The sequence below is a fragment of the Cyclopterus lumpus genome, chromosome 11, assembly GCF_009769545.1.
Source record: "Cyclopterus lumpus isolate fCycLum1 chromosome 11, fCycLum1.pri, whole genome shotgun sequence".
Taxonomy (NCBI): Eukaryota; Metazoa; Chordata; class Actinopteri; order Perciformes; family Cyclopteridae; genus Cyclopterus; species Cyclopterus lumpus.
The window spans coordinates 9,408,845-9,421,989 of record NC_046976.1 but is presented as its reverse complement, the minus strand read 5'-3'; the positions used below and the strand labels follow the sequence as shown (position 1 = coordinate 9,421,989).

The 13,145-nt window shown below is 44.0% G+C and overlaps 1 protein-coding gene across 1 annotated transcript in view; it reads right to left on the bottom strand.

The window, feature by feature from the left end:
* The window catches only part of jarid2b (jumonji, AT rich interactive domain 2b), a 98,144-nt gene continuing 84,999 nt past the window's right edge, over positions 1-13,145 (bottom strand). Inside the window, exons 7-19 of the mRNA XM_034544699.1 lie at positions 11,426-12,881; positions 9,719-10,284; positions 7,183-7,275; positions 6,206-6,324; positions 5,918-5,988; positions 5,620-5,734; positions 5,302-5,407; positions 5,020-5,202; positions 4,064-4,194; positions 3,500-3,686; positions 2,891-2,998; positions 2,608-2,662; positions 1-2,512 (exon numbers count right to left, since the gene is read on the bottom strand). Coding sequence (XP_034400590.1) covers positions 2,274-2,512; positions 2,608-2,662; positions 2,891-2,998; positions 3,500-3,686; positions 4,064-4,194; positions 5,020-5,202; positions 5,302-5,407; positions 5,620-5,734; positions 5,918-5,988; positions 6,206-6,324; positions 7,183-7,275; positions 9,719-10,284; positions 11,426-12,881 — 3,429 coding nt within the window. The 3' untranslated portion in view covers positions 1-2,273. The remainder of the gene's footprint in view (positions 2,513-2,607; positions 2,663-2,890; positions 2,999-3,499; positions 3,687-4,063; positions 4,195-5,019; positions 5,203-5,301; positions 5,408-5,619; positions 5,735-5,917; positions 5,989-6,205; positions 6,325-7,182; positions 7,276-9,718; positions 10,285-11,425; positions 12,882-13,145) is intronic.

Genomic DNA, 13,145 nt, shown 5'->3' with positions numbered 1-13,145 from the left:
TGACAGTGAATTGTCGGTAAGTTTTTATTAAACCTTAAGTACAAACTGCAAAAGTAAAAAACTGTCAATATAACCAACATGAGACTCTCTTTCCGAGTCGAGGGAAAGGCCGAGATGCGGCACTAATAAATTAAGTCACCAGAGACCCCACTGTGAGCAAGTAGTTTATACTGTAGAAAATAGAAGAAACCAACAAAAAAAAACGATAGAACTGAAAAACAAACAAAATCCCATCAGAATCAAATGTATTGTAAGGCCATAAAAACTTGACAACCACTTTTTATGTTGAAAACACCCGACTTGGTATTTTATTAAATAGTCCTAAAACAGTTCAGTCTTCTGCGAGGGACGACAACCAACAAACTGGATTATAGGATTTTTCCTTGACAGTCACCACTGGCAAGCTCAGTGCAACATGAGTAGCTACTACATTTTTGTTGAATTTTCAGTAATGAAAATGTAAAAACCCATTTTTTTTGTGAACATATCTTTTTCCCTTTTCTTTAAAAAAGTAAAGCTAAACAAACAAAACTAGGTTGGGGGGAGAGGAGGGGGGGCTGTCGTTGGCTACTCCATATCTTCTTTCTTAGTGATATAAGCAGCACTTAAAATTTGTATACACGTTTAACCAGAGCAACTCTGTAAGCGTCAAACTCACACGGATGAAGAAAGGGAAATGTAAGGCTTTTTCTTCATCAACCACTCTCCTCTGGAACGTTTTCTCTCTATTCTATTCCTTCCTTCCTTTCTTTCTTTATTCCTTAACCCCAGAACGAGGCTCAGGTATTTAAAGAGATTTACAGGATTATGTACAAAAAAAGTTGATGTTTTGTTTGTGTTGGACTTTTTCCTCTCTCTAAAAATCACTCATAATATATCTGGAAAAGGAAAAGAAAAAAGAAAAAAGCCAAAAAAGGACAATTTAAAAAATACAAAAAACAAAACTTGGATTTGATATTTCACATTTTACACTCTTTGACTAGTGGCTCTACTTGAGATAACACGTCAGACCAACAAAAGTAAAAAACACAAAATAATAATAATATAATATAATAATTAATGTTTACTGTTACAGATGAAACAAGAGGACTGGAAGAATGGAATGTTAACACGATTGCACATCTAGAACCAGAAACGCCTGAAAGCCTTTCTGCCCTGTGGGTTGGGGGAGCGTGAGCTAGCTGTTAGTAGATAGCATGTGCCAACCCCCAGATTTTTAATTTTTGTGTTGTTATACAGTAATTATAACAAACAGCACCAATAAAATGGATCTCCTCGCTATGGATCAGGCACAGTTTTCACTTGCTAGCGAAGGAGGGATCCCTCCATACTACCAGGGAGTGAGGTGAGCGGTGACCTTTCACAGGTCAAGCAGCTGGAGCTCTGCCTCCTCTCACATCCACCAACAAACAGAAACATCCACAATGACAAAGAAAAGGAAATACAAAGAAGACTTCTTGCAAAAAACAAAGCTAAAGTTTAAAATAGAACTTGAAAAAACATAGCCAACCAACAATAAACCAACATCGTTATCTTTTCAAGTTTTTACCTCGCGTCACTAACCCCCTTTTTAAAACAATCAAAAAACTATGCAGGAGCTGCACCAAGAAATAATAAAGTAATTAAAAAAGGACTCCTCTTCCTCAAACCAAGGACAGAGAGAAACTTTGGGTAACTACTTGATGTAATTTTCATTTCATAAAACTGGAGGAAAACAAAGGCCGCCTTTTCATTTGTCCCACGTTCAGTCGAGTGACATGATGAGAAGGAATGGGGTTCAGTCTCAGGGGGCGAGATGAGGGCAGGAAAGAGTGATGCAAAAAGAGGGTAACACATGTAACCCACTGCAGTTAAGGGAGGATGGAGGTATAAGGTTTAACAGGGCCCATCAAGTTTTCTTGTGAATGTTACGCTTAATGCTTGTAATGTTGTAAAAGACGACTTAAAGAGGGACAGTGGGATTCTAAAATCATCCAGGAAAAAAACAAATTCTTCTTTCACACTAGTGCAAAAAAGACATCTTGCTTTTCTTTTTCTTTTTTTTTCTTTTTTTTGTAAACAAGCCTGTCATACTAAAGGGAGGAGGTGAATATTGGAGGACTTCGGTCAGGTGAGGGGCTTTTCAAAGCTAAAAAACAATCAATCTTAAATATTGAGTGGTGGAGGAGGGATTGATAGTGATCCTGCTTAATGTAAAACAAAACAGGGGAGTTTGGGAGGGTTGGGCCCGACATGGGCAGAGCACACCGGATGGTAATGTCGTGGCGTCCTCCTCAGGACACAGCAGCAGCCTTGGGTATGTGGCTGGAGGACAGGCGTGCCAGGGACACCTCCACGGTTGCGCGCTTTCGGGGTCCTCGCTTGGCTGGCGATGCTTTGGAAGGGCTGAGGCCATGGTCCCCCCCTACTGCAGTGACAACAACTCCACCACCAACAACAACAACGCCAACGCCGCCAACGCCGCCGCCTCCTCCTCCTCCTCCTCCTCCTCCTCCTCCTCCTCCTCCTCCTCATCCTCCTCCTCCTCCTCTTCCTCCTCCTCTTCCTCCTCCTCCTCCTCCTCCTGCTCCTCCTCCTCCTCCTCCTCCTCCTCCTCCTCCTCCTCCCCGTTCTTTAACATGGCCCGGCCACACACCTGGTTCACCAAACTGTTGATTTGCTCCTAATTAGAAAGCACAGAAAAAGATACATGTTTAAAGAAGTTACCATTTGCATTTTCTTGATTTATAAATGACCTTGACTAACTGTTAAATGACTCTAACATCATTTGTTCATCTATAACCGAGTCATACGGAGTAGGAATTAAATCATGAATACTGCTAAATAAGCAGTGTAAATCTAGCTGATGTCTCCCCCATCTGGACGGAGAGCGAACTGAACCACAGCTCACCTCATCGTATCGGTACATCATCTTCAGGCCTCTGCAAGACTTGTGCTTCTCCACATAACGCAGGGCACACTCCAGACAGAAGACCACATTGTCAGTCTCCTGAACCACCTGCACAGACGGAAACCCAAACCGAGATGTTACTGTGGGAACCGCACACTCAGATCAGACGCCTCTTAGGACTCAGATACATCAGTTCGATGGTATCAACTTCCACACTATTTTGAAACACGTTGAATTTATTACACAATATCGTGGCATTCAATTTGATAACATCATAAAATTGTCAAACTTCATCATTTGGTTTAGACACTTTAAAAATATTCGGCCATAAAAAGCCCAAAGAAAAAGTCGTCTTGCCATGCGCAAATAAATGGGGACGGTTTTATCTATAGCAGGTCATAGTTAGTAAGTACAGTATATAAACTATGTTTTTGCAAGGTATAATGCAAAACAATGCAAACTGAAAAACTCTTGCAATACTTCTGATTACAGGAATATATAAAACGTGCCAAAGCGCATCAAAACTACTAGAGTTAAAGCATTTTAGAAATCAAGTCCCCCATGTCTCATAACCCCTGTTAGTTAAACTTGTGTGCCCTCTGCTCTCACCATGGACAGGTAGCAGAGATGCTGACAGATCTGGCAGCGTCTCTCTGAGGACTCGAGTGCCAGCCATTTCCCACGGGGCTTCTTGCGTCCTTCCCCGGGGCCCAGGCTGCCGTCGTGGGTGCCGTAGCGGGCTGAGGAGAGCAAACCTGCCTTGTAAAGTTCCTGTCGTTGGCGCATCTCTATGTTCCTATTGGACAAGAAAGCATGTTGCATTAAGTTGGATGCGTTTCATTGCTCTGGGAAAATATGAGGAGTGGGATATCCTCTGATAAAATGAATGTGCAGTTATTAAAATCAAATAACACACACAAAGGAATAGGAAATACAGCATAAAAATACCCTTGCTTCATCAAGCGATTAGTTAAAAGGACGTGCATATTGCATTTTTCTCTTGCAGATAACACTGTACAGTTTAGAATAGTAGTAGTATTTGCGTATATATATATATATATATATATATATATATATATATATATATATATATATATATATATATATATATATATATGTGTGTGTGTGTGTGTGTGTGTGTGTGTACTTGCGTGTATGTTTGCTGCATCCTACCTGAGGTCTTTGAGTAGAGCGGAGATGGTGGAGAGGAGGAGGCCATTGTCCCTCTTGGACTCGGCTGTAGCGATCTGGTACAGTAGCTTCTCCATGGAAAAGGGTTTGGCTATACGACGACATTTCAGGTCCTGCACACAAAATTGGAACACATTACAAGTTATGATTCTCGTTAAAAACAGACTGCTTTTGAGGTTTTATTTCTTTATGTCTCAAAATAAAAATGTCGGCCATTTATTCAAGCAGTTTTATTTCCTTTTTTTCCTCCCCAGAGGTTTGCACACTTTCAAATACCGTTATTTTAACGAGGTGAAGTAAGAGTAAAGCAAGTTGACTGATATGATCCAACAATGCTAATGAGGTCTGTAAAAAAATATTAAACCCTTGGAAGAAAAGGTTGCAGGCAGAGCACCACAGTACGCACATTATATTACCCTTGAGAGCAATCTTTGCTGTGGCTACACATTTCATAGTAATGCCTATGGTATAAGTACTTCCTTCACCATCAATAGTGACAGTAAGGAACATTTTATTTTCCTCTATTACTGCAATAATGAGGTCCAATGGTCCAAAGGCATGCTCATGACCACAACAAATATATAAATGCACCCCACGGGAGACTTATAGCTGCAATTACACGCTGGAGATCAAACTCTAGTTTCTAAGTTTAATATCGAATTATGGTTTCAATCAACTCTACATGAATCAGAGCATTAACTGCCACTGCCACAGGGGGGCAGTGTTGTTAAGCATTACAAAGCAAAAGCTAAATAAACCAAATAAATTGTGTAGAATCTTGAATACGCAGGCTTTTGATCTTGTATTTGTAAATAATATTATTAATAATCATCACCCCTTGTGTCACATTTTGTTTTCCACATATACATAAGTTATGTGCCTTTATTAATTGAACATAGCCCCTGTACCGGTCTGCCCACCCAGATTCATATGCTGACCTTTGCGGCCTGGTAACCCAGGTTCATCCAGTGCGGCGTGGCAAAGTGCACCGTCTCTGACACGCTGTAGCCACAGCACACTTTAGAGACAAAGGCACCGGGGTAGCAGACCACAAACTGGCCACTCCGCTGGACCGTCCGGTAAACCTTGATGCCTTCGTGGCACAGCACCTCTGGAGAGAGCTGGAGGACCAACACATGTGGGGGAAGAATAGCATTACATTTCTGAAACTGTATATTTTTGGTAACCAAGTGGCTTCAGAAAGTTCAGGAAGCACTGACCATGATGTTCTTCTCCAGCATTTCTAGTCCTGGGGTGCCATTGGCCTGAAGCAGTGTATGGACCACCTTGTCCAGCTTAGCCTTCTCCTCAGCAGGGACAGAATACCTGTGGGAGGGAAAACAAGACATCAACACACATGGACAGATTCATACTAAACTTTCCATCACATTAAGGATCAGTTGAATCTGTTGTCCACAGATAGGAGACTTTGCATGCAGTTACTTATCTCAATGGTCCTTTACATGGGAGTTTGGGGAAGAGTTTTCAGTGTACTCTTTATCAGTAATGATGAGGAAAAGAGCCTTGTGAATACTTACCAAATGCAATCAGCACCAGTGTGTAAGTAATCAATAAATGGAAGGCGATTTTGGTCTCGAGACCAGCATGAGGTAGAAAAGACCATGCCAATGTTAAGCCAGGGAATGGTCACCCCTAGGATTAAAGAGAAAGAAACAAGAGCATATGTGATTATTACTAACTGAAAATTACACAATGACAATGTCAGTCAGATTTGCCCTATAAATGCATTTTCTGGAGCAGTTCATTTAATTAGGCTTTGTTTGAGTTTGCTAATGAGCCTCAATGCTGTAGAGAAATGCCTTTACAATTCCTTACCAGGCACAGCACCCAGATGCCTCAGAATAGATCCAGAGTTATTGGGAAGGACAGTGAGGTTCCATCCATGTCTGAGGAAAAGATGAGAGGAAAAGGTAATTTCTACATTATTTTCCATGGATACCAAAGAGACAAGATGGCTAAAGCACCTTGAGGAAGCGGACAGTGTTCCTCTCAGATTCACCATCTGAGATTAATACCTTTTCGGTTAACAGGTCAGGTCTTGCAACACAGGCAAAATATTCTGTGTGAACATTAAAGCGAGTAAGGGTGTAATGAGCTACTTACTTTGAAAATGACTCTGACTTTCCTGTAGGGAATCCACTGCCATGTGTGCTAGTGTCCACCTTCCCACAATGCACTGCCACATGGCTGTCTCTCTGCTCCACAATCCTCCAGTACTCTTCCTGCAAGAACGAAAAGAAAGGAAAGCCAATCAGTGGGAGAATGCAGACAGCACGGTACAGGTTTCAGCTGAGCTTTAGGTAAAAACAGAATAATACCATTTTGAATGAGGTTCACATGAATAAAAACATAAACATCCTCTGAAAGTGACTAATTGTGTCATTAGGAACAAAATATACATTTTCAGACATGCCACTAGAAACTATATGTCGTCATCATTACAATATGATTGTGTAGTATGCCATTAACTACAATTACCACCTAGCATTTGTATGCATCCACCAACCAGTCATGTTGTGGTTATTTAATAACGTTAACATATTCGATATGTTTGAGAAATTGTAATAAATGGCATACGAATCCTTGAGTTATGGCCAGAAGCGTGTTTTGTGAGGTCGCAGTGACCTTTGACCACCGAATTATAATAAGTTCAACCACACCCGCATTAACACTCCTAAAACATCATAGAATATTATGGCATGAAAAGTCATAAAAGGTCATAGTAAATCATAAAAATGTCATACTAAAGTATGCCATAAAAGAGTCATAGAAACCTTCCTAAATGTGACTTCTCGAGGGGTTTCTAAGTCCTTTGGGGACTTTGGACAGTTGGTCAGAAAAAACAAGTCACTTGGTGACCTCACCATGGGCCCCGGGAGCTGTTATAGACTAATCAACCAATTGATGACTCGATAATGAAAATCGTTTTGTAGCCCTTATTTAGCCATGTAGATAATCAGAACTCTTCAGCTGCCTTTATTGGAACCATTGACTTGAAGAACATTGATCCAATACAACGCCTGACAGCGCGTCCTGTGGACTGTCTGTTTACACTCAGGACAAGATGTGAGCGTGCTCACCTCAACCTCAGCAGCCCCTGGTTCCTTGTTAAAGCACATGGTCATGGTGTTCCGGGCTATCCTGAAGAAGTTAGTCAAAGACACCGATTTCCCCTGCAATAAAGGAGGCATTAAACATTATGAGTCACAGCATACAACATGAATCTGAGGAGAAGAGGAAAAAGACACCTCCAGACTTCACTCCACATATGTATGGTGTTACGTCATGCTAGAATAACTTTTGGGAATATGAACCAGGTGCTGGACATCAATAAAAGTACAAGTTTCGCTACATGTGTGAACGAGTCAGAAAGAAATGTATCTCGGGGAAAGCATTATGATCAAATAATTGACATGCACAGACAAATGTATGAACTGTATACATGTGTATGTACTGTGTGTGTCTCTATAAGTCTCCAACTCTGTGCCTCCCCTACAAGCCACGGAAACATTTCCCATGGTTTTGACCCGCTCTCCCATGGACATTCCTGCTACAGAGAAGCTTTGAAGGTTACCATAAATCTGCCGGCTCGGGGCTTTGATACAGACGGACACTGCTGAAAGATGACCTTGCAGATTTCTCATCCTCAAAGTGACAATCTATCTTTCTTTTCTTGTTTTTTCTTCTTCTTAGGTATCCAGATGTTAAAAAAAAAAAAATGAACTGACCTCATTACAATTTCTATTTTTACAAAAGCTGCAGGGTTGTAAAAATAATGCAGTTAAATACGGTAGTGACCCAATAAGCAACACTTTCTTTAGGTGAGTCAGAAGCAGCACTTATCCCGACCTTTCCTGCTGTAATTGGAGTGACACGCACTTTGTTCTCTTGATAGAAAAGTGAAATATAACCTCTTGTCGGGGGCCACTCGTATTAAAAAATGCATACAAATCTGAGCTGTGGAGAAAAGTGATGGATCACTGTCCTGTCAGGATGGTGACAGCCCTTCACATGTCACCACAATAAACAGTGCTTCTACAACTCAGAAGTCTATAGAATGTACTTTGTCTAGTCTGTTTTTCAGAGGGAGGTCATAAAGAGGGATTTAGTTACCAAAGGGAGGTCGGAAGGTATCAAATGAGCTCCACATTTGAGGGGGTGAGGGGGGTGTATCTTCAGTATCTTACAGAAATAATGAATGCTTCATACCATCAGGATATCTTTGAATGACAAAGAATGTGCTCACAAGCTCTTTGCAAATAAATATTGCATCACAATACGAGTACAGTTATTGTGAATAAACACGGGTGGTGTATGTTTTTGCACATGTGGATTTCTACACATACATAAAGACCTGCTTCCCTTTGCACTGATGTGCGTCTTTGGGATACCGGGGCTTGGCAGAGGGATTGTTGAGAGGACTGGGCATGATAGGGAAAGACAGGGTCGGTGAGACGACTGGAGATTTGGATAAATAGCTAAGAGCAAGGGCATGGGCTGAAGGAGAGAAGCCATGGGGGGTGGGTAGGGGGGCCTGGATTAAAGGAGCTGGAGAAGGCGGGGTTTTTTGAAGGGGGCGGGACAGGGGGTGAGAGCTGCCTTCTCTCTGACCTACATTTCAGCCAGCCAGAGTCAACACAGCTGCTAGCAGACAGGGGAGGTGGGAAAACATCTAGTGTGCGAATACACACACACACACACACACACACACACACACACACACACACACACGCACACGCACACGCACACGCACACGCACACGCACACGCACCCATAAAGGTACTGTTCATCAATTTCACATTTACACATACAAATGTGCAAACCGCTAATGTTTTTTTTTTCTATAACAGCTAACAGCAGGATAATGTTACTAAGGACACTGAATAAAAAAGATTTGCAGATAGGGGGCATATGTTGTTACTTTAGAACCGGCACAGTTATATCAAAACACTCACGTGGTGATAATATGACAAGAGTAGGCCGTTTGCACTTCCAGTGTAACATTAGTCTGGATTCAGATAGTTGTGAGATGCAGACATCTGGCTGAGCAACAACGAGGCCTTTGAAGACTGTTTAGGTGCTGACAACAAACTATAAACGGTCTGGAATTTAACATAAAACCAAGACAATGTTCATATTGTTTAGGATTTTAGTTAAGTCATGCCATCATCATCATCATCATCATCTAATCTGGTTCGATTAAAAGGACCAAAACAAACCTGATAATGGACACCAACATACTAAAAAACAAAGTCAAACTATGATAGTTGGCTCTTAGTATAGAACATTAAGTGATGGGGATTTTTCTTTAGGTGTCTTTTTGCTGAGTAGACAAAAATGAAAACAAGTGCAACCATGATTAGGGGGCGGGCGGGCCATCCAGAGATGTTTCTGTATGTCAATGCTACTGCTAATGCAAAGAAGGCATTACTGGAATAGTCATACAGTTATACTGCACGAGTCCTGTGCAAACTTGTTAATTGATGTTTTGATAGAGTTTTGCTGTTCTTAAATGCACCATAATCTCACTTGAAAAGAAAACCAGACAAGAAACACATCTTTTCTGTTACGTTTCAAATATGTTGCATAAACAACAAATGTTTCCTTCCTCCTCACCTTGTTAATACATTTGTGCTGGTCACTGAGAACGCCCCTGTCCTCCTCCTGCTGCTGCTGCTGCTGCTGCTGCTGCTGCTCCTCTCCATGCTGCCTGTCCTCTTTGTCTTGTTTTTCCTGAGCGAAGAGCCGGCGCCGGCCCGCTTTGACCTGAGCCTCGAGCTCCTTCAGACGATGATACACTCCATTGGTGCGGTGGTTCCCCGTCGCCCCTCCCACTATTCCACCTACAAGCCCATTCTTGGGCTCATAGCGTGGCAGCACCAGTGCACTAGGTGCTGAGGAGTCCGAGAGGCCCTCCAGAGGGCCCCGGCGCGACTCCAGATTCTTTTTCTCCTGCAGCACTTCGGCCTGCAGCGTCAGGCGCTCCTCAGCGCTCAGCGAGTCATAGGAGAGGATGTACTGGAGATACGCCTCCTGCAGCTTGGCCAGCCGGTCCTGCGCTGACTTAGGGATGCGCAGAAGGTCGGCTAGCTTGGTCCACTTCTTCAGATCCATCACCTGCTGCATGCCGCCCATGTCATTGATGAGCTGGAAAAAACGTGACAGGTCCACTTCACAGCCACCTGCGTGGAGCAGAAGGGAAAAAGGAAGAGTGAGCTTACAGTGAGACTCCATGAGTCTCACGGTAACATTCAAATGTATCAACAGTGAAATAATCGCCACCTCACGAAGCTATGTGTAAAAATTATTCCGTAGTTTTAAAAAAAACTGAAATAAAATCAGCAAGACTGCCATCTTTGAGCATCTGCTCCTTTGGCAAAACATGTCCTTTCATCCATCCCAGTTCATTTAATTTCTAACTGCCATTTGATCCATCACCTTTCAAAATCTTCTGAACCGTTATTGTGCCAAACGCAGACACAAATTCTGTTAATGTAAAACTGATCTGCTGGGCGCGGTAAAGGAAATCATTTGGAAACAGAGCATGCTGGCTGGCTGAAGCCACAACTCTGTGGCTTCAGCCAGCCAGGTCTCTCTGGCTAACAGTCGCATACCAACTGGGCTAAAATGAATACAGCTGTATATAAAAGCAACAAACACTGCATAGCACATGCCCAACATGAACCAGCGCAAAACTAATCAAATTCAACGACCACATAGGGAACAGAAAACTCACACATAGAGTTTTCAGTCTTAACTGAGCTGTTTAAAGGCTCATAAAATGCTGATGTCATTGTGAGAAATGGAAGGTGAGCAGACAAACTGGAGTTTTTATGGCCCGTCAGGCCCCTCGCCAAGTTATTCCACATTGTTATTGTCATCTATAAACGGGAAGATATAATCAGGCGAAATGCCACTGACACCAATGGAAACAGCAACCTTTGTGCTTCCTGCACAATACAATAAAAGTGCAGGATCCCGGGAAGGTGAAAGGCTTTTTCTTTTTCTTTAAATCATGCATTATCTTCTTTTTATATACTGTATTTAGTTTATCCTTTTCTTATCGTCTACATTCATCAAGCTGTGAAAAGAGAAACGGGTGTAGACAGGGCTGAGAGGAGGCCTCGGTCTGGAATGGGGTATCTGGGTTTAATACACTCCCGTAAAATCGATGTCTCTGGTCCTCTGTGGCAGCCTGCAGGAAGAAACCTGTGGCTTATTGCGGAGTTAATTCAATCAATTCAGGAAGGAGTTTTGTAGAGTAAAATGTCTTGTGTACCACTCACATATACATATGTGTCTGCCCCTGTATGGCTCACTTACCAATGACAGGTGGCTCATCCATGGTAATGCCCTGAGATTTGAGGTGCTTGCGAATGCAGGCTAGCCGCTGCACGTTGGGGCCCCAGCGCCGGCTCAGCATGTGGACCCTCTGCACCTGTGTAACAAAACGCATCTCCTCGCTCAGCTTGCACTCTGGCCTCCAGTCTGTTGGTGGGACCACGCGACACATTCCAGCCACCTCGGCCGGTTCCCTCACCGCATCCAAGTACACCAGGGGGTCCTGGAACTCCCGCGGAACCGGCCGGAAGACCGGGGCGTCACCCAGAGCTGCCCACCCATCTGGCCTGCTCCGCTGGCGCTCCCACTCCTTCTCTTGCTCGCGCTCCTTCTGGCGTGCCATCTCTTTCTCACGCTCCCACTCCTTGTCTCGGTCAGCAAGGCGAAAAGCTGCTGGTTTGAGCTGCCCGGAGTTGTTGGTGGAAGCAAGCAGAGAGGAGGTGTTGGAGGAACACGTAGAGGTTTGTTGGGGGTCTGAGGTAGTGTTGGCACGACTGGGGTTCTGTGGGTGATTCGGGCCTGATGAGGGGGAGGAAGAGGAGGAGTTCCGACCATGAGACCTGCTCTGCTGCTGCTGTGCTTGTCGAATCAACATCAGCTTGCCGGCCGATGCCCGCTTGGGTCGCTGGTTCACCGGCTCCGCATTGGCTGCTGGTGTATTAGGAGGCGGGGTTTGTTGAGGAGGAGGAGTGGGAGGTGGAAGTGGAGTAACGGGTGGAGTGTGTTTGGGAGAAGGGGGTGTGTCTGATTCATGTCCGTTAGAAACTGGAGTGGTAGGGGTGGTGGTTTGTGTGGCAGCTTTCTCTTGATTGGCCGCCTTCTTGCTGCTGCTGCGCGTCTCCAGAGGTGTCGGTTGAAGCTTGGCCTTCTTGGCCTCAATGCCAGTGGTTTTGGCTTTTTGCTCCACAACCCCGGTCCCCACAGAATTGAGGACCACCTCCAGACGCCGCTTGGAGTAACGCAGTCCCTCTCGACCTGGGCACTCCCCTTGCTGGCACTGTCTCTGCCCGTCCTCCTTGGCCAGGGTGTTGTACCGCTGCCCATTTAGCCTGCCGTTGAGGCGGGCGACGGCAGCCACATTGTGCAGCCCATTGGATAGTAGCACCTGTTTGCGGGTTTTTGCATTGCTGTGGTGGGCTGGTGCCGCTGCTTTTCCTGAGTTAGCCAGCCCATTGCTGGCTGCTGGCTGGCTGTGCTGATTGTGATTGTTCGCTGACGATGTTGCCGAGGCGGCGCTGTTGTGTTTGTAGCTGCTGCTGAGTTTGGTTTTCTTGCCCAGTTCTCTCTGTTTGGCTTTGGTGTAGGTGACGTGGCCCTTGGACACGGTGGCTGTGTACTTCTTCACAGTTTTGGACGGCAGTCGGAAGTCGCGGCTCTTCTTGGTACCACTGACCGCTTGTGCCGAGCCCGCCCGCGTCAGCCCGTTCACTTTAGAGACCTGAGAAAAAGCAAGAGAGGAATAAAGATGAAGAAACGTATCGCAATGCTCTCGATCAATCATGGATATGAAGTAATCGAAATATTCTGGAAAACAGGAATCTTCACTGGAAGGGAGGGGGGTTAGCTTACATCTCTGAAAGAATCATGTTTGGTAAGATCTGACTGTTGAACACAAAGTTCAAAATACTATTGCATTAAATAGTAACACGTTTCCTGAAACCTACCCACACACAGATACAGATCTACAATCAGAAAGCACAAC